The sequence below is a fragment of the Ochlerotatus camptorhynchus genome, unplaced genomic scaffold (assembly GCF_037179485.1).
Source record: "Ochlerotatus camptorhynchus isolate MF236.1 unplaced genomic scaffold, CSIRO-AGI_Acam_v1.1 ptg000141l, whole genome shotgun sequence".
Lineage (NCBI taxonomy): Eukaryota > Metazoa > Arthropoda > Insecta > Diptera > Culicidae > Ochlerotatus > Ochlerotatus camptorhynchus.
In genome coordinates, this window is record NW_027040631.1 from 4217759 (window position 1) to 4237511 (window position 19753).

The following is a 19753-nucleotide window of genomic DNA, read 5'->3' on the forward strand; positions in this document are numbered from 1 at the left end:
GGGTTTTTGAAAAATATTTAATGGCATAATAAACTACAAAACAGAAAACTACATTTTCTCACTGCAAACTGAACAATCTAAAACAATCACTACAAGCTCAAAGCAAAACACGCTACTTTGCTACGCCCATTTTGATTTGACTATCAATGGCACAAATTTGTATGACAAGAAGAACAAGCTATAAAATTAATTCCACGTGTGTTATCTACTTCTCCATCCTAGCTGCAGATTACGAATATGCAATTATCCAGGTAAATACATACTTGTAATCTACATTAAAAATGAAAGCGAAATCCAATCGCTGCTCATGTTGTGAAAATGTTTGCCAATGTTAACATTGCCTGTCTGTTTAATAATTTATTTGATAAGGCTCATTCGATTTAACTTGAAAGAACCGAGGATTCTTGTTCACTGTACAAAAACATCGTAAAACTATAGTCAAAAAGTACAACACAATAAACGCTTTATCTTCCGCTATCCAATAAGCCTCATCCATCAGAACGGTATCCGCTTCCAGTGGTTTCATTGTATGCCAGAATAGCCAACGGGGGGCAGAGCGCTTCCATTGCAGCAATGGATGCAAAACGTGGCCATCACTCACACACTCATCACGAAACGGTTGCTTTCCAAAGTCGACGAAACATCGACCGAAAGAATTGTTGATGAAGAACAATGAAGAAAACCACACAATGGTTGCCGATCGCGTGACACACATCGAGAGTGGCTTGCTTCCTTTCGTTAACATTGCCGATGGTATGAAAACCATTACAATAATTTAAGAAACGGCTCACACGAAACAGCAGGAAAAACAACAGGATTTGTCGCTTCATGTGTCAATTTTATTGTAGCAATAAGTAACCTTCGCGGCGCTAGTGAGCAAACCATTTCTAATGTATTTTAATTTGAAAATTTACCCAACAATTTCAATGGTTGAACGTCTACCTGTGTGTCAACTAATAGATTTAGTGTCAAAAATTTAAAATTTAAATCTTGATTTAAAAACCGAGATGAATGTCTATGGGATCGATAAAAATATTGTTGTGCGCAGAAAATGGATCTTTTTCAGATTATGTATAAAAACTGGTATGTAAATTTCCAAGATACTTGAATTTACCAAAATTTTATTTTATTACTGGATCAAAGGGGGTTTTCAACTCTCCTTAATCTCCCTCTAGCTACGCCCATAATGGTAAATTTTATTAAATAAAAGGTGCCAATTTGCCTGCCAGAACAGACTGATGCAAAATTTGAAATTTTTGCTCCACTCAAACGGCTTTAAATTGGGTCCTGATTAGCCTACCAAAATTAGAACAAATTTGGTAGGGAACTAACTTTTTGTAAACAAACCTTTGTAGACTCTCTTCTCGCCAACCGAGGGTCGCCCACGCAGACTAACAACATTATCGGGAAGGGGAAACCTTCCCCTATCCGGCGATGTTGATGGTTTGCGTTGGTATCATATGGGTGACAACAAAAGGGCATAAGAACGTTTGTTTACAAAAAGCTTGTATGCCCTTTTCACATGTTGTTCTTGATTTGAAGTTTATAAGGAAATTACTATGGGAAACCAAACTTTTCATTCATTGTCTTCTACTGTGTTATCTGACTTATAACGAATATACGCTGCATACGAGTACCCCGAATACAATGTATGACTCGTCTAATTTTGCATAGCATTTGCAATGTAAAATTAGACAAACTATACGTTGTATTTGGGGTACTCGTATACAACGTATATTCGTTATAAGTCAGGTAACACAGTAGCCTTGTCCATATTGCACTGTTTGAAAGTTCTATAGCTATTCTTAAGGGAAATTTTCACAGCTACAACCTTTGCAGAAGATCGTTTTTCAGCCCAACGGCAAATTAAATATTTATTAATTGTTTAAGAGATTGATAATCTTTTGGCATGATCTAGCAGCAGTATTGTGGGCAACACTGTATTCTGCAGTGTGACATACATACTTAGAAATAACTAATTTTACACGTTACGGAATCCGTCTTTGACATAAAAGATGAGACGTAAGCAAACATCTCATGTAATATTAAGTGCTCTGAGACTGAAAAGGTCGTTGCTCGACGAAAAGTACGTTTGATTGAGCTATATTTCGCGTCTGTTCTAACTCAAATTTATGTCAAAATTTACGCTCGTATATGTCACTCTCAGAGCACCTAGATTTACATGATTTTTTTAAGTGTGTGGATGATTGTTTTGCTCTATTCTACGCCCCAGAAACACCGATTGAGCATAATCCATAAGACATTAATGACTTGAATCATTAATAACTTTTGTTCCTTACATTTGATCGAAAAGCATAGCTTTCATTTTTAAAGCAGAGTGAAATGGTAAATTTTTAACGATGGCTTAGTATTTTAACGATGGAAACGATGGCTTCGGCATGACAGACTATTTTCAGCAACCCAAATTGAAACACTATTTTCACTGGATTTTCTTACGAAAACACTTCGCTGAATGCATGCAAAAAATTCTTTATGCTTTCAGCTTTAATTTGAGTATTTTTTACCACTGAGAAAAAGCAATCTAGCAGGGTTTTCTTGAAATGAAACACACGCACTACAAATTGTAGCTGATTTCGATTTGCCGATAATAGAACAGCAGATTTACATGCAATTCAAATGGAACGGTTGCCGAAGAAAAACTCGTTGCCGATAATACTCGCTCTCACTAGAGAAGATTGGAGCTTTGTAAAAGCGTTTCAAAACAGTTTTTGACAATTCTTTCGACTGAAATTGTTAGAGCAGCTGGCAGCAAAAGATTGTAAACAAACCAATACTGCACATGTGTGCGTTCCATAGAGAAAAAGACTATAGAAAGAATGTCGCTGCTTAGGTTGCCGAAAATACGTAAATTCCCCTAGATATGATCAAATTTTTTAGAAATTTCCTTAGTAATTTCCTTATAAAATTAATTAGGTTTGTGTCAAGTCAGTTTCTTAATAAATGAGTTAAATTTTTGGGAGGCTAATCAGAACCCAATTTGGAACCGCGTTCGAGCACCGTGGAGCGAAAATTTCAAATTTTGCATCAGTTCAATGTAGATGTCACTTCTCACAATGATTAAGTTCATTACTGAATTGAAAAATCTGCTGATCAGAAATGGCGCTTAAAATGGACTATAGTCATTTTTTAATATGCGAAATTTCGTCTTCAAAAGTGCCTTTACCTATAATCGTCAGGGGGTAAGCAAAGCCCTTGAGAGCTCAAATCTGGCCAAACAATGCTCTGAAACATGACGAATTCTCATGAAAAAATGAGGACTCAAGGACTTAATTTATCCCCTTGACGATGATAGGTAAAGATATTACCGAAGCCGGCAGTCTCCCCACTGACAAACCGATATGAAATTTAAACTTATCTTTTGCTCAAAAATCTATAACGATTCAAATGTGACTGACTTGTCCAGAATAGACCAGACACGAACCAACTCATACATTTTGCACGCGTGTTCGTGGTTTAGATGAACGTTTTCCGCGAACACGGAGACAGATGTCAGTAAAGTCTGGAACGCGCATAAATTGGTCAACTTCAAATTGGTGTGCATAAAAAAAAACCTGAAATGCTGCATTTGGAAGTTGAGTGTATATACAATGGTTGCTATGATGAATTTTCACCGTTTGCTCTCCAGTTTTCAAAATGACGTCCAAGCAAGAGGAGCAGAGTGTCACAATTTTGCTCGCGCAGCAAGAGAATCCGACGTTCTCACACGCCAAGTTTGCAAAATTGCTGGATGTGGCCAAATCGACCGTGACAAACGTTTCAAAAGTGTTCGGGGAGCGTCTGTCGACCGCCAGGAAGCCTGGAAGCGGCGACAATCATAATCCGGACGTGGCAGCGACGACGAAGAAGGTGGCGGTGAAATATAAGCGGAATCCTAACATCTCCATCCGGGACGTCGCTGGCAAGCTCAATGTCTCCCATACTACTGTGCAGCGGGCCAAGAAACGAGCCGGGTTGCCGACGTTTAAGAAGGTGGAGGTGGCGAACCGAGATTACAAACAAAACACGTCGGGAAAGCAGCGGTCCCGCAGGGCTGGTAGTGCTGATGCGATATAATAGTAGTGACTTTAGTGACTAAAATTACGGAAATAGTGACCAAATAGTGACTTCTAAATACTAAATAAGTAACCATTTATATGGTAACATAGAAATTCAAATACGGTTTGATATTGAAATAAACTTTTTATGTCATGGAACTTAAAATCAAATTTCATAAATTCCTTTAATTTTATCAAATCTCACAACGGAATCTACTCCATGATGACTAGCAAATAGTAATTTCCATTTTTTATGATCTTGAATTTGATTCTGCTTTCGAAATCTTTAAAATTTTGATATATCTAGGTAGATAACTTTGATAATTCGCTAAGAACTTTTCACAGAATTTCTTCAGAATGATCTAAAAAACTTTTTTAGAACTCCCCTTCTTTTAAACTTAGAGGCAAATAAGCTTTTACAAAAATATTATTGCTTTCTTGAAATTCTTTGTACAACAATCAACAAAATTCTTTGAAATAGGTTATTTTCGTAATTGGAAATGCGAATGAAAGTGGAAATTTTATACGATAGATGAGTAGATGAAAGTAAAGAGTTGATAGTTCCGGCAGTGTGAAATTTGTATACAGAAAGTAGAAAGCGAACAAAGGACAATTTTGAGGAAGGTACGAATCGGGTAGAGCATCTCCTTTACCAAGCTCATCCGTAATGAGGGATGGTAAGGGGTGTTTCCCCCTGCCACCACTGGCAAAAGGGATGATCGCCGATTTGCTCATGTACCTCCGATGCGCGGAAATAGTTCTATCGATTATTTCACACTCAAGTCGCCATCTGACGTAAACAACGTAAACCCGATTCGTACCTTCCTCAAAATTATCCTTTGCTCGCTTTCTACTTTGTATATACAATTTTCACACTGCCGTACTATAACTATCAACTCTATAATTTAATCTCATCTATCGTATAAAATCTCTATTTGACGTTAAGCGTCTCCGAGTATGTAAATCGTTAAATTCACGCATGAAGTAATAGCACATGATTAGTTAAAGTAGATTATTTTCGTTTTTATGTTGTTCTAAAGTTTTGCGGTTCACTGGTCACCCTAGTTAAAAATTTGAATTTTTTAACAGATATGCATATTTTGTTAAAACTACTGTAGACTTTCTTAGTGCCAAGTACTCAATTTAAACATTTTGTTGATATTTTTAAATTTCACTCTATTTTAGTAGTGAAAAAATGATTATGTGACTATTTTTAGGGAAATAGTGACTTTAGTGACTTTTTGGTGTAAAAAGTGACTTTTTAGTGACTGGCTTCAAAATAGTGACTAAGTCACTAAAAAGTAACCTGCTACCAGCCCTGAGGTCCCGAAAGCTGTATACGAATCTGCTCACAAAGTTCGACTGTTTCGTCATGGACGACGAAACTTATGTGAAGGCGGATTTCAAGCAGCTTCCGGGACAGGAGTTTTATACCGCATCAGGAAAAGGGAAGGTGGCTGAAATTTTCAAAACCATCAAACTATCGAAGTTCCCGAAAAATATCTCGTCTGGCAGGCCATATGCACGTGTGGTCTAAAAAGCGACATTTTTATTACTACGGGAACCATCAATAAAGAGATCTACGCCCAGGAGTGCCTGGAAAAGTGGCTGCTACCATTCCTAAAGCAACATAATAGATCTGTGCTGTTCTGGCAGGACTTGGCGAGCTGTCACTATGGGAAAAAGGCAATCGAGTGGTACGATGCGACCAACGTGGTTGTGGTACCCAAAGACCACAACCCTCCCAACAGCCCAGAACTCCGCCCTATCGAACGGTATTGGGCCTTGGTCAAACGGAATCTAAAAAAAAAACTAATAAATCCATGGAGCAGTTTAAATCTAACTGGCGTTCAGCGGCGAATAAGGTCGATGAAACCACTATGCAAAATTGAATGGAAGGGGTTAAGCGGAAGGCACAGCAGTTCGGATTTGGCAAAACCAAAAGAATAAACGAACATTTTTTTCCTTTAAATATATGAATTGAACTACCAAAAGAAAAAATAAGAAGATTTTTATGATATGAATTTTGACTGAAAGAAACGATTTTTTTGTCGATCAATTTTTGCGCGTTCCAGTCTTTATTGTGCTTTGAGTAGAAATTTCATGGCAATTTCTATGGTCATTCAAGTCGGTTTGTCGGTGTTCTCCCTACCTGACTGAACAAGAGTGAGCTACAGCCAACCATGAAATTGGTATGGTACGTTGTCACAATTGCAGTATTACTGTCGAAATTAAACTAATTTCATTGCATCCATTAAAATCACCCATTCACACAATGCATAAAAGCACGGTTAAAATGCCGTCACTCTGCCAGAAATCAAGTGATTAGTTTATAATTTTCAGACTGAAAATGTACCTCAAACTCTTTTCCATTATACTGGTTTTTCGGCAAATCCCACGGCCCGTTATCCTCGAAAATTCTAGCGTGAACATCCGATGGCGGCAGGTCCTCAAAATAATCCACCATTTCCCGGTGACATGTGAGAATAGTTGTGAGACAAATTTTTCATAAATTTGTCCCCAAAATGTTCACAGAAGTGACCCATTGGGTATAGAATAAGGGTTCTACCAACCGGTAGCAACTAACGATTTTAAATTGGCTCACTACTTGACTAGCCTATTGGTCCCAAGCAAATCGATTAACGTACTCCATTCTAGTCGAAATTCTAGTACTACGCAATGTTTGTTTTGATTCGCTATGAAAGTTTTACCTTGTACAGACATACAAAGTACACTGTTGTACCATAGAGGTAACTCTAAGACTAGAAGGTCCCGAAATAACGTGCTCAACTTTTTGGCTCAGCTCTGGTACTCTCTTCGGTCCCAAGCTAATCGATTCACCCCTCGAAACATAGGAAAATCCACTAACCCCTCATTTTATCTGTCAAACCTTCATAGCGAATCAAAACAAACATTGTGTAGTACTAGAATTTCGACTAGAATGGGGTGCGTTAACCGTTTGCTTGGGACCAATAGGCTTGTCAAGGAGTGAGCCAATTTAAAATCGTTAGTTTCGTATTGATTGTTGGTTGTACTACCGTTGTATTTCTTTAAGCTAGTACCTCAAATTGTACCTTTTGAGTTACTCGATTAAAGGAGTACAACCAACAATCAATACGAAACTAACGATTTTAAATTTCACTGCTTGACTAGCCTATTGGTCCCAAGCAAATCGATTAACGTATCCCATTCTAGTCAAAATTCTAGTACTACACAATGTCTGTGCCACCTATACATCCATACAACTGGTGCTAAATGCAATCGATTTTCCTTGTTCTAGATTGTTTGATATTGCATATAGTCCTGTGTACTTGACCAAACAGCTATATGTATTTGTTGTGGTAGTCCTTCAAAAGAGTCTCATCCAAGATCTTCTAAATTGGCTGTTGTATATCTGGGAACATAGCTTTGAATTACATTTGAAATATTTAAATCTTGTCAATTTCAAAGTCTTCTGAATCTCCTCAAGATGTTCGTCATATTTTTGGATGCCAAAAAATATATGATTGGTTCATCCGACCATGTTCATATATTCCATTGGACTTGCTGTAGAGGCCCTCTTAGCGTCACTCGAGGGATTTCTCGGAACTTCTCGCAATTCCTCCGTATTAGTTCGTTGCAGTTATTTAGATTTTGCCTGGAAATTATTTAAATTTCTGTGTTTGGCCTTGTCATGCTAATTGTATTGACGTATGCTGAGTGTAACACCCGTGGAATTTAGGACATCTGTAGAAGGTACAGAAGATGACGTCTTCAACGTAATAACATAGCATAGCAAAAGGGGCTATTTTATCAGTGTTGAGTATATTCATCATTGCGACCATTACTTTGATCTCCTGTGATATATTCCCCGTTTTTATAATTGCTTGAAGTATGTCGTATCACTATGTTGGGAAGCGATCGACATAGACTGACCAAAAACATTTTCCCAGAAAGGTATTACATTTCGAATGAAACGTACTGCTTGACTGGGACCTGCATTCCAAATATCAAAGGGTTCTGCCAGCCCCTTATCCAGATAAATACACCTTTTATTGAAGATTACTGTACCTTTAAGAGCATAGCAGGTGTTCAGAGTCTACCTTTTCTATTTCACAGAATCGACACAAGAAGTTTTCCCATTAACTTCAAGTGATATTTACATGGACAATGTCCTGTTATCAGACCAGTATAGACACTGAGATCTTTCTTTGATAATTCAAGAATTCTGCTAGTTATTAAAATGTTCGGAATTATGAACCGTTTCCATTGCCTAGCAATGGAACTTCCTTTCCCATCAATTCCACAGTGGCCAGGAACCCAATGTAGGTGCACTTAGTTTTGACAGGCCAATTTCTGAAGTGACATTGCACATTTCCATACGAGTTTCGAATTGCATGTTACTGATTTTACAGCATTTAATGCTGCTTGACTATCAGACATAATGCAGGTATTCGAATGATTAAGATTTCTGCGCAAGCATGTTACAGAGCATTCAAGAATTGCTTGAATTATACTTGGAACACGGTTGACCAGTATCCATAGATATTGAGATATCTATCCCTGGACCAGCCACCCCTGCTCCCACACGATTGTTCAATCTTGAATCGTCTGTATAAAAAAAGGTGATCCTGGACGGATGTTTGGTCTACAACTTTGCCAAGCATTAAGATCAAATTCCGTCGCATTGTATAAACGATCAAAATGATATTTTTCCTCCATCCAGTCTTCATTTTGTAATACAAGAGAATCAATATAAAATATTTTTAGAATACTAAGTTGTCCTGTAAAATCACCTTCAAGGAAGAACTTTGTCCGTTCAGCTACTAATTGGATAAATTGATGCAACCGACGCCGATAAAGTTGAGCATCTAGTGCCATTTTTTTCCTCTGTTCGGGACATAAAACCAATGCGACCAGTAATTTGATCTTTTGTAGTATATCCCGTGTCCTTAGTTTAGTGCTTGTCGTATCACTCTATCACTATTAAGAAATTGTGAAGTATTCGGTTTTAATACAGTTGCCATTCTTGCCTTCATCGCAAGGAATCGATTCTAATTGAAAGGTCCCGCTATTTATACCCTTCGAAGAGTGAGATCATACTCCAAAAGCGCGCCCTTTTTCAGTCAAAATTGGATTCCTTAGCAACAAAATTAAGTATAATGACCATCCATCAGAACCCTAGTCTTAACCACGGAACAACGAATAGAATATTAGAAATCACATAGATGAAGACTAACTCATTTTTTGCTTGTTTCAAGATCATCCTCGGTCCAGGCAACCCGAGGACTTATCACTAGCAACAAGGCATAAAAAGTAACAAGGACTAAGATGTGTTCCTTTGATTACTGAAAAATCCTGTTCCCCTAGTTTTGAAGTAGTCAGGACTAGGAATCCCGTAACGTACCACGAAAAGGTGATCTACCCACGTTACGGGTTATCTAGTGCAATACTCGGTGTGCTCTTTCTTGCGTTATTGAGTTATTGAGTGGGTAGCAAGTCTTTGCAGTCTTCCCAGCTTCTTCTGAGCTGATTTTTCATTAGTTTTAGGCAACCAAACCCATGATGCGTAGGATATTCTGGATCTTACAATCGTCAAATAAATCCAGTGGATCATTTTTGGTTTTAGGTCGCATTTCCTACCAAAAGTGTTTTTACTTATCCAAAGAGCACCTGCTCTAGATGTGAATTCGAGTTGAAGTTTACTGTTCTAGAGATCTTCCTTTCAATTTTATGTTACTTATAGAAAATTTTCTGATCCATGTGAACGGTACATTAGTGGTCTTAGGAGGGTTTATTTTCAACCCTTATGTGGCGCATCACGACGAAACATAATTTAAAGCAGTTGTGCTCCAAATGTTTTTGAGAAATTTGTCAACTACTAAAGACCATAATAGAGGTTAAAGCACGCCTCCTTGAGGGCACCCTTTTACAGCTCTAACTCCAAGGTTTGCTTAGAGGCTATTACTGAAAAACCAGCCTGTTAATTTTCCTCCTGATTCAGGATAGAACCCTGAACCAAAACGTCAAATCCCATAGAACCATAATGTCAAAATCGAAGAAATGTTGGATTCAACCTGAATGTAGGGCAGGCCTGTCCAACCTTTCGAAAATAGCTTATTTAAATGGCTGTATCTACTTTCGATGAACATGTTTCAAGCTGCATTTTGTTTCTTTCTCATTCATGTTGGACTGAAATTCATAATGATGAATAAAATTGGACTAGAATTATGCCATTGCTGGGCAGCGCTGATGTAGGGGGTATGACAGATCCAAGAAGGTGGCTAGTCACGTGGTGCTTTTCCTCACAAAGTCATCAATTTCAAGTACAAACGGAAGGCTGTCGATTTGTCAAGCAATCTTTCCTAGCACTGATCTATTCTGTCATCCATTTAAGGATGGTAGCACTTTTCCGTTTATTGGTACACGACTTTTTCTTCATGGGTAAAGTACATCGTTTTAAATAACATATTTTTCTGAGTAAAATTCTTTGAATATGTTTTATCGATGCTAGTAAAATTAATCAATACACAGCCGAAGTATGCAGTTTTACGACATTCTGCAGTTACTTTAGGGCATTGATAATTGCGATTGCAGAACACTCCATTTTCCATTACTCTAATTTTTTTGTACCGATAATCACGTATAAAATCTAACCACTAGTTTGACGGACACTTTACATGATCACAACTAATCCTCAATCACTTGAAACAAAAACCCCCCATTTGACAAGGAACAACTGAACCAATCACACTTGCTACTCCTAAAAATTTCCAAACAATCACAAAGAGTTAAACGACAAAAAATCCACTTACTCATACTCATCTTGACGGTGGACTGATAAAGACTAACCGGCTACGACCGAGACTAACACGAGTCCCCACAATAGTGGGAACAGCTCAAACACGAACTGTCTTCTCACTGCTTGTTCACTTCACGACCACGATATCGCCACCGACTATAAAATGACGACGACCATTGACGACACTTTTGCTAAGATAGCTTTTTTTTTCTCTTCCCTGCTCGAGAGAGTAGCCTTCCCGACGATTGTGAACAGATCTCAACAATTTAATCAATTTTATTATAAATCACGATAACGACACACACACACACACTGAGGGTCTCCGCCTTCGACTCCACTGGGGCTATTGCATAACTGCAGTGGGATGGGGCCCGAAAACTAATAGCTAGATCGTCGTCCCTCAGATGACACCAATCGCCGTATGTACTCCTCCGTCCTCAGCGTCATATGATTGCAATTGTTTGTTCGAAACCAGTCGCAAGTACTCGTCGTTCGTCACAGGCCTACAGTGGAGAAGAAGAAAAAGAAGAAAACCATAAATTACCTTTTTTATCTACCTCATTTGAAATTGTTTGTCATTTTAATTAGCGGCCATATCCGCGGCTCTCGTGTTTAATTTGCTTATGAATTTCTAATTTAGCACAATCAACAGCACCGTAAGTAAGTAGGGCCTACTGGTTACAACCCAAATTGGGGTCTTTTTCTCTGTCTCGACGAGTGTTTACCCTTCTTTTCCAATAAAACCTCAGCGCGCGGTGCGTAATCATATGCTCAGAAAACGATTCGCGTGTCCACACAGTGCTTCCAATCGTTTAAGCCAATTATTTACGAGAATGTCACACTTTGTTCTCAATTGGTTTCAATTTGTGGAACAGTTTTCACTTTTCGACGACCCTTACAACATAAAACCTTACCAGTATGGTGGAGTGATCAGATCGTATATCACAAGATCGCCAACTCACAGACGAGCAGCAACACGTGATGCCTTTTCTATCTCACTCGCACTGTGATAACTGTAACAACAGCAGCAATGTAACAAGCAACCAGTGGCTAATTTCCACCGGAATTAATCCACCTCAGTTGGCTGTGCACCCGCACTTGTTAAAAGGATGGTCTTAAAATATCTAGCACGTGCCTTCAGATATTTATTCCTTGTTGAAAAACTTGTCCAACTACGTAGCTTGCATTAACACCTCCTTGACTCTTTGGCTGCTGATGTCTACTATATTGTGTACTTACTAAATGTATTTAATGGCAATAGGCATGTATGTACGTAAGTGTACTCTATCTTCTGCGAGTGACGGTATCTACACACCTAACACCGTAGGTAGTCCGTCGGCTCGTCGTCAGACCAATCCGGGAGGAAAAGGCACTGAGCAGCAAACGCCAGCATGGAGTCAGTTCGGACATGTGGAAAAATATTACGTTGACTTTGATAGCAGTACATGCCAACGGATAATAGGCTTCATATACACGTACTTAACAACCGCAAGCACTTTAGATAGAAATGCCTAAATAGGGTGGATGTACTGGATTTTCGGTGTACGCTATTTTGGTCAGTTTTCCAATCACTAGCTCCATGTCATGTGTTGAGTAAACAAACGATCTGCTTTTGCAATATGATTTCTTGTGGTCCTACTTTGTTGATTCAATACTCGCTTTAGTAAATCAAATCAGGGTAAAATTATGGCGATTTATTGGGCCATTAACCATACAGCCTTCGAGAACAATAAAAAGGGTGCGAATAAGACCACCCTCAATTAAGATTTTATTTCGTCAATGTAATTTAACATACGTGAAGGAGAGTTTAGTAATGAGTGTAAGAGCCATTGTTTCGAATTACTTCAATGAACCGTGATTTCATGGACAAAATCAGTTTTTCCAGGTTATCCTGATTGATCTGCGACCAGTATTCTCGAATTTGACATGTCAGCATTTTTACGTTGTCAAATTGTTTGACATTTTCGTAAACGCGACGATCAAGAATTGATCAAAGCTTTTCGATAGGGTTTAGATCCGGAGAACAAGATGGCCACTCGAGAACCACTATGTTTTTGTCAGAAAACCAGGCCTTCATGGCTTGACAGAGGGATCGGAAGCTGCAAATCTGCACTCTTGGCTGCTCTAGAAAAATCTTTGCTTACCCTTCGGCGTAAGCTTACTTTTCTTTCCACGTCGGTCGCCATTTTTTAGTAATCTTCCGACAACGGTACGTGATCGAAACAGTTTCCGACCGATTTCTCTACAAGAGAGGCCCGCATCATGGTAGGCTTAGATTCTTCTTGAACCAACACCTACAAGCGACACATCCAATTATGTACATGACTTACTTAAGGGTCCTGTGCACCACCAGCGGTGCAAAGGGCCAACGTGAAAGACTTCCATCCTGGGCGGCTGCTCGCTTTTGCCTTGACCCAGGTCAGATTCCTATCGACTTGCTTAATTTCCTTATTGAGGCTCCGCCGCCATGAGCCCCTGGGTCTACCTCTGCTGCGATGTCCTGCCGGATTCCAATCCAGCGCTTGCTTGCAGATTTCGTTTCCGCCCCGTCGAAGTGTGTGGCCGACCCACCTCCACTTTCGCTCTCGAATTTCTGTTGCTATCGGCTTCTGATGACATCGACGATAGAGCTCGGCATTCGAGATCCAGTTGTGAGGCCACCAGGCACGAATTATATACCGCAGGCATCGGTTGATGAAGACCTGCAGCTTTTGAGTGTTCTCCGCTGATACACACCACGTCTCGCTGGCGTATAACAACACAGATTTCACGTTCGAGTTGAAAATTCGGATTTTGGTGCGTTGACTTATCTGGTTGGATAGGCAGCCCTAGCCTTCTTGATTCGTGTACCTATGTCACTCTTGGTCCCGCCGTCCGACGCTATTTGGCTGCCAAGATATTGGAAACTTTCGACCTTCTCCACTGCTTGCCCCGCTACCGTAAAGTTGGAAGGGTTGCCCGTGTTGATATCCAACGATTTGGTCTTGTTGACGTTGATGGTAAGACCCGCCGCAGAGGAGCGTTCGGCTAGGTCATTGAGCTTACTCTGCATATCAGAGCGCCGTTGTGCTAGTAGAGCAACATCATCAGCCAAATCGAAGTCGTTGAGATGCTCCATGGTGATAGGCTGCCAAAGCAGCCCACGGTTCGGTACACGGTCAATTGCACCTACCATGATCTCGTCGATTACGATGAGAAACAGTAGCGGTGATAGTATACATCCTTGTCTCACACCAGCGACTACCCGGATAGGGTCGGACAAGGCTCCGTTATGCAGAACTCTGCACGTGAAAGCCTCATACTGCGCTTCGATGAGGTTGACGATTTTATCCGGGACTCCCTTGCGTCTCAGGGCGCCCCACAGATTCTCGTGATTGAGACGGTCGAAAGCACGGTCGTAGTCAATGAATACCAAATAAAGGGACTCTTGGAATTCATAGACCTGCTCCAGGATAATGCGGAACGTGACAATATGATCCACACAAGATCTTCCGGCACGGAATCCTGCCTGCTGCCGTCGGAGAGTCGCGTCGATCTTCTCCTGTATCCGATTCAGGATAACTTTGCACAGAACTTTGAGAACAATACACAGTAACATGATGCCTCGCCAATTGTCGCACACAGTCAGATCCCCCTTCTTTGGGACCTTCACTAAGATGCCCTGCATCCAGTCGGCCGGAAAAGTCGCGGTGTCCCAAATATTACAGAATAGTTGATGCAACATTTGTGCGGATAGCATGGGGTCAGCTTTGAGCATCTCTGCTGATATGCGATCGACCCCTGGAGCCTTGTTCGATTTCATGCTTCGGATAGCTGCTTCAATCTCCTGCAATGATGGGGCCTCGGAATTGACGCGAGTGATGTGCCGCACCCTAGGCGGATCATGCCGAGATGTTGATGGCTGGTTGGCCGTCGAAACTTGAAGAAGTTCGAAGTGCTCAAACCAGCGTTTCAGCTGGTCAGTGGGGTCGGTAAGCAATTGTCCAGTCCTGTCCTTCACTGGCATCCTCGGGTTCATCCTTGCTCCACTCAGGCGTCGTGAGATATCGTAGAGGAGGCGTATATCGCCAGTGTTTGCGGCTTTCTCCCCTTCGTCGGCCAGGGAGTTCACCCACGCTCGCTTGTCCCGTCTGCAAGAGCGCTTGACTTCCTTCTCTAGAGCCGAGTACCGTTGACGGGCTTCGTTCTTGGCTCCTCTGATTCTCGCCCGCTCTATCGCGGCTTTTGCTTCTCTACGCTCCTCAATCTTCCGCCAGGTTTCATCTGTGATCCACTCTTTCCTCTGGGTGCGCAGCTCACCCAAGTTGTTCTCGATTGTTTCTATAAAGGCATTCTTGATGGCCGTCCATTGTTCTTCTACGCTGCCACCTTCTGGAACGTCCGCAGCTCGAGTCTCAAGTTCTTCAACAAAAGACCTTTTTACCGCTGGATCTTCAAGTCGGCGTGTGTTGAACCGCCGCCCGAGTCTCTCCTCCCGTCGCTGGATCCGCGCGATGCGTAGGCGGATTTCGCCGATTAGAAGGTGATGGTCAGACGCGATGCGCTGCGTTTATTCCGGACATCAAGAAGGCTCCGTCTCCATTTTCGGCTGATGCAGATGTGGCCGATCTGATTTTCGGTATGTCCATCACGGGAAACCCACGTGACTTTGTGCACTGGCCGATGGGGGAAGAGCGAGCACCCGATCACCATGTCGTTATTGCCACAAAATACTGCAAACAGCTCACCGTTCTCGCTCATTTCGCCGAGACCATGGCGTCCCATGACACGCTCATAATCCGTGTTGTCGGAGCCGATCTACGCATTGAAGTCGCCAGTGTAGATCTTGATGTCACCCTTTGGAACCTTATCCACGACGGCATTCATGTAAAAATTCTCCTTGTCCTGTAGCTCGGCAGCATCGGTTGGCGCATAACATTGGATTATGGTAAGGTTACGAACCCGTGTTCTTAATCTGGCAACGATTATCCTCTCATTAATAGGCTCCCACTTGATGAGCGCAGCACTTGCCTGGACGCTAAGTAGGAAACCAACTTCACGATGGCGGGGAGCGTTTTCACCTCTAATACCAGAGTATAGTAGTACCTGTCCCGACGGCAGTTTGTATTCTCCAAAGTTTGGCCAACGAACTTCACTCAGTCCCATGATTTCTAGCTTCATGCGTCGCGCCTCGTTGGCGAGTTGTGCCAGTTTACCCTGTTGGGCTAACGTCAATACATTCCATGATCCAATTCGTGTCCGTTGTTTTGCGCTAAAAGTCGTTGCCGTTAAATCAGTTCTATGTCTTTCTCTGTTGGTTTCTGTAACAATTTGAAGATTTCGGAGACAGCAGTAGGTGGTTGGCCTAAGGTCTCCTATCCGCCATGATGGGGCTGCCATCTTAGGTGTAGCTTCCGGGGAAGAGCATTTCTTATTCAGCCGGTGGATGCCAGTCAGACGCTGTTTGAGCCGCACCTCCATGGTGAACAGACGCTCGGGTTGGCGAAGCATTTCCTCTATCTTTACCGTGTTATGGTTACCGCGCCAGTGTTCGCGTACATGAGAATTCAAAAATAAGTTCATTGGTGGCCATATTAAGTACCGAAGGCCACGTTGGCCATATCCGGACGTGTTCCGGGTACCCCCGGGGAAATGGCCACATTCTTCTCAACACAGAAATTTGAAATAATTTAGTATTATAATATACAATATGAATATTTTAACAATACTGGACGTAGCTAGGAGGAGGGGCTGAAAGAGGGATTGTTTTGTATATTATATATATTTTATATATATTAAATTTATTTTATATTATTATAATACAGTGGTGACCCGATTTTGTGAACCCCCGATTTTTCCTAACTGCGATTTTTTCAGCTTTTTGACCCGATGTGATCAGCCTGTAGGATTCAATTAGATTCGTTTGAGGTAAACTGTTTTCTACACTCGCTGATGGTATTTTATTGATTGCTGGACTCAGTAGTGACATTCTTCGATATTTTTATTCGGAATATGGACTCTGAACACCACAGGGTGACCCTCTGGAAAATCCGGAAAGCAAGCCAAACCACTCGTCGGTTATACAGATGCGGATTGGGCCGGTGACACTACCAACCGGAAATCAGTAAGCGGTTACTTGTTCCAGGTGTACGGAAACACCGTTTTGTGCTCCAGTAAGAAGCAGACTACTGTGGCCACATCATCGAGCTAGGCGGAATATGTGGCATTGAGTGCTTCAGCGGTTGAAGCTATCTGGCTTACAGGACTATTAGGCGATCTTTGCTTGAAGACCGTCGAACCTGTTCCTATTTTCGAGGACAACCGAGGATGCATCGGAATGGCGAAAAACCTCGAGTGCAAACGGGCCAAGCACATTGACATTAAACAACACTTTGTGCGAGACCACATTGCTGCTGGAAATCTGACTGTGGAAGTCATTCTGACTTTGGAACAACTAGCAGACATCTTCACCAAAGCATTGGATGCTGGTCGATTTGAAGCCCTAAGAAGGAAAACTGGACTAGACGATCGAGAGGGGGTGAAAACGCAGTAGGCGGTTTTTTATTTGAATCGATTGCCTTGGCACCTGCTGGGTGAAAATTCTATTAGTCGTTACTCATTAATAATCACTAGACGCGAACGGTCACTTTTTAATTCGTTCTAATAAACCTTTTAAGTTACGTTTAATTCCACGTGTTAGTTTTTTTTCCTGTATTCCGGACGACCGAAGTCCTTTTAAAATCACATTAACGGTTGTTCCGGTCCTTCCGGAAGTTCCCCCTGTGGTCTTCAGATTCCGCATTCCCGTAAAAACTTCTGAAATAATGCTGGTCCCTTGGGTTCATGTTCCGGCTACAACTCCATGTTCATTCTGACAACACACTAACAAGTTCATTAAAAAAACGCAAAGCTCTAGGACCTGTTTCATGGACATACCACTTCTTCGTTCGTTCCAAATATCCCGGAAGAACAAACTGTAGTCCTCAAGGTCTATTTCCCGGTCACAATTTGAAATTCACTCTGATAACACATCAATAAGTGCTTTCGAAAAAACTGCGAAGCTGTAACCCCAGTTTTATGAATTTACAACTTTTACGGTTGTTCCGGAATTTTCAGAGAGTCACTCTGTAGCCCCCAGGGTCCATGTTCCGGTCACAACTCCAAATTCATTCTGGCAACACTTCAACTTTAAATTTGAATTTTAAATTCTTCTCAAGGCCCCCTTTTTCCCTAGAAATAAGTTCTGGCTACACCACTGCATCATACAAATGAAATAACAAAAAAAAATATAAATTTGACGTTCTTTAATTGCAGATTTTTTTTTGTGTTTCGATTATCCGGAGTGAAAAAAATCTATACTCCGGATAATCGAGTCCGACCTGTACTCACACTCAGGACCACGTTGGCCAGATTCGGACATGTTTTGGGTACATACGGGGAACTGGTCAGATTCTTCTTGAACCAAAACCCTCATGAAACGCATCAAACTACATCAGAATTCAAACATAAGATCAGTGGCCACATTCTTCTTGAACCTACACCGTCATGCGACACATAAATAAGATCATTTGTGGCCAATATAATATTGGCCAGATCTGGATATGTTTCGGGTACCCCCGGAGAAGTGAAACTTGAACCTACATCCTCATGTGAAACATCAAATCACTTGAGAATTCAAAAATAAGACAAATTTGTGGTCATATTAAGTAATCAGGACCACGCTGGCCAGACATGTTCCGGGTGCTCCCGGGGAGTTTCATAAATTTTCCTGAGCTACTCTTAAGGTCTCCTCAGAAGTATGTACTCTGAAGTTCTCCTCAGAACTACTATGAAGGTATCCTCAATACTAATCTGAAGTTCTCATCAGAATTACTTTGAACTTCTCCTTAGAACTACCCTGAAGTTCTCCTCAGAATTACTTTGAACATCTCCTCAAAACTACTCTGAAGTTGTCCTCAGAACTACTCTGAAGGTATCCTCAGAACTACTCTGAAGTTCTCATCAGAACTACTTTGAAGTTCTGCTCAGAATTACTTTGAACTTCTCCTCAGAACTACTCTGAAGTTCTCATCAGAATTACTTTGAACTTCTCCTCAGAACTACTCTGAAGTTCTGCTCAGAATTACTTTGAACTTCTCCTCAGAACTACTCTGAAGTTCTCCTCAGTCAAATACGAACAATCGTCGCCTACCTCGCATAACTGGTTCCAAACGTAAACAACCCATAAGAAACCTACAGGGTTTGTTTACGTTTGGAACCAATTTTATACAAGAATGATCAGTAGGCTGATTTGACAGCGCGTCCCCCCCCCCCCTCCCCCCCAAGGGTGTTTCTTCGTGTCGATCGAGCTGTCAAAACTTCAACCGAAAAAATATGCTTACTGGCAACCATATCTTCGACCATAACAAAACGCTGAAAATGACGGATCCACCAGCGACTCCTTCGCTGTTGTTTGCTTAAAACAACAAAATACATCTGATTCACTACCGAAGATATTCGAGGAAAATGTGGAAGGCGAACTAAAACAGCTACTTCAATTCATTAAGATGTGCAAAATTCAGCTCTAAAAGGCAACATAGCATGAACGGAACACTACCATTAACCACTACAAGAAGCACGATCACAGAGGCGAGGTGGACTGAACCCGGTAGTGATCTAGAATTCTAAGCAACTTAAGCTGGGTTTAGATTAGGCAAGTCAAATGATCAACTCAGTTGAATTCAATTGGCTTGAAAAGTTGAGCCTGGTTCAACTTTTTTCAATTCAAGTGAGTTGATCAAGTCAAATGAATGGCATGGTTTACACGTTCAATTCGCGTTCAAGTCAGTTGAATTCAACTGACTTGATCAATTGACTTGCCCTGTTTAAACCCAGCTTTACTGTTGCTGTGACACTCCCAACCTACCAAAATGAATTCATCGGAGCATTCTGACGGATC

The 19753-nt window shown here is 41.2% G+C and overlaps 1 protein-coding gene across 2 annotated transcripts in view; it reads right to left on the reverse strand.

The window, feature by feature from the left end:
• Positions 1 to 19753, reverse strand: part of LOC135700748 (adenosylhomocysteinase-like 1) — a 34537-nt gene that overhangs the window by 8650 nt on the left and 6134 nt on the right. Inside the window, exons 1-2 of one of the 2 annotated variants that reach the window (XM_065221378.1) lie at positions 11751 to 11768; positions 10850 to 11339 (exon numbers count right to left, since the gene is read on the reverse strand). In XM_065221378.1, the coding sequence (XP_065077450.1) occupies positions 10850 to 10859 (10 nt within the window). In that variant the 5' untranslated portion in view covers positions 10860 to 11339; positions 11751 to 11768. Of the gene's footprint in view, positions 1 to 10849; positions 11340 to 11750; positions 11769 to 19753 lie in introns of those variants that run through there. The other variant, XM_065221377.1, reaches the window with a different exon arrangement.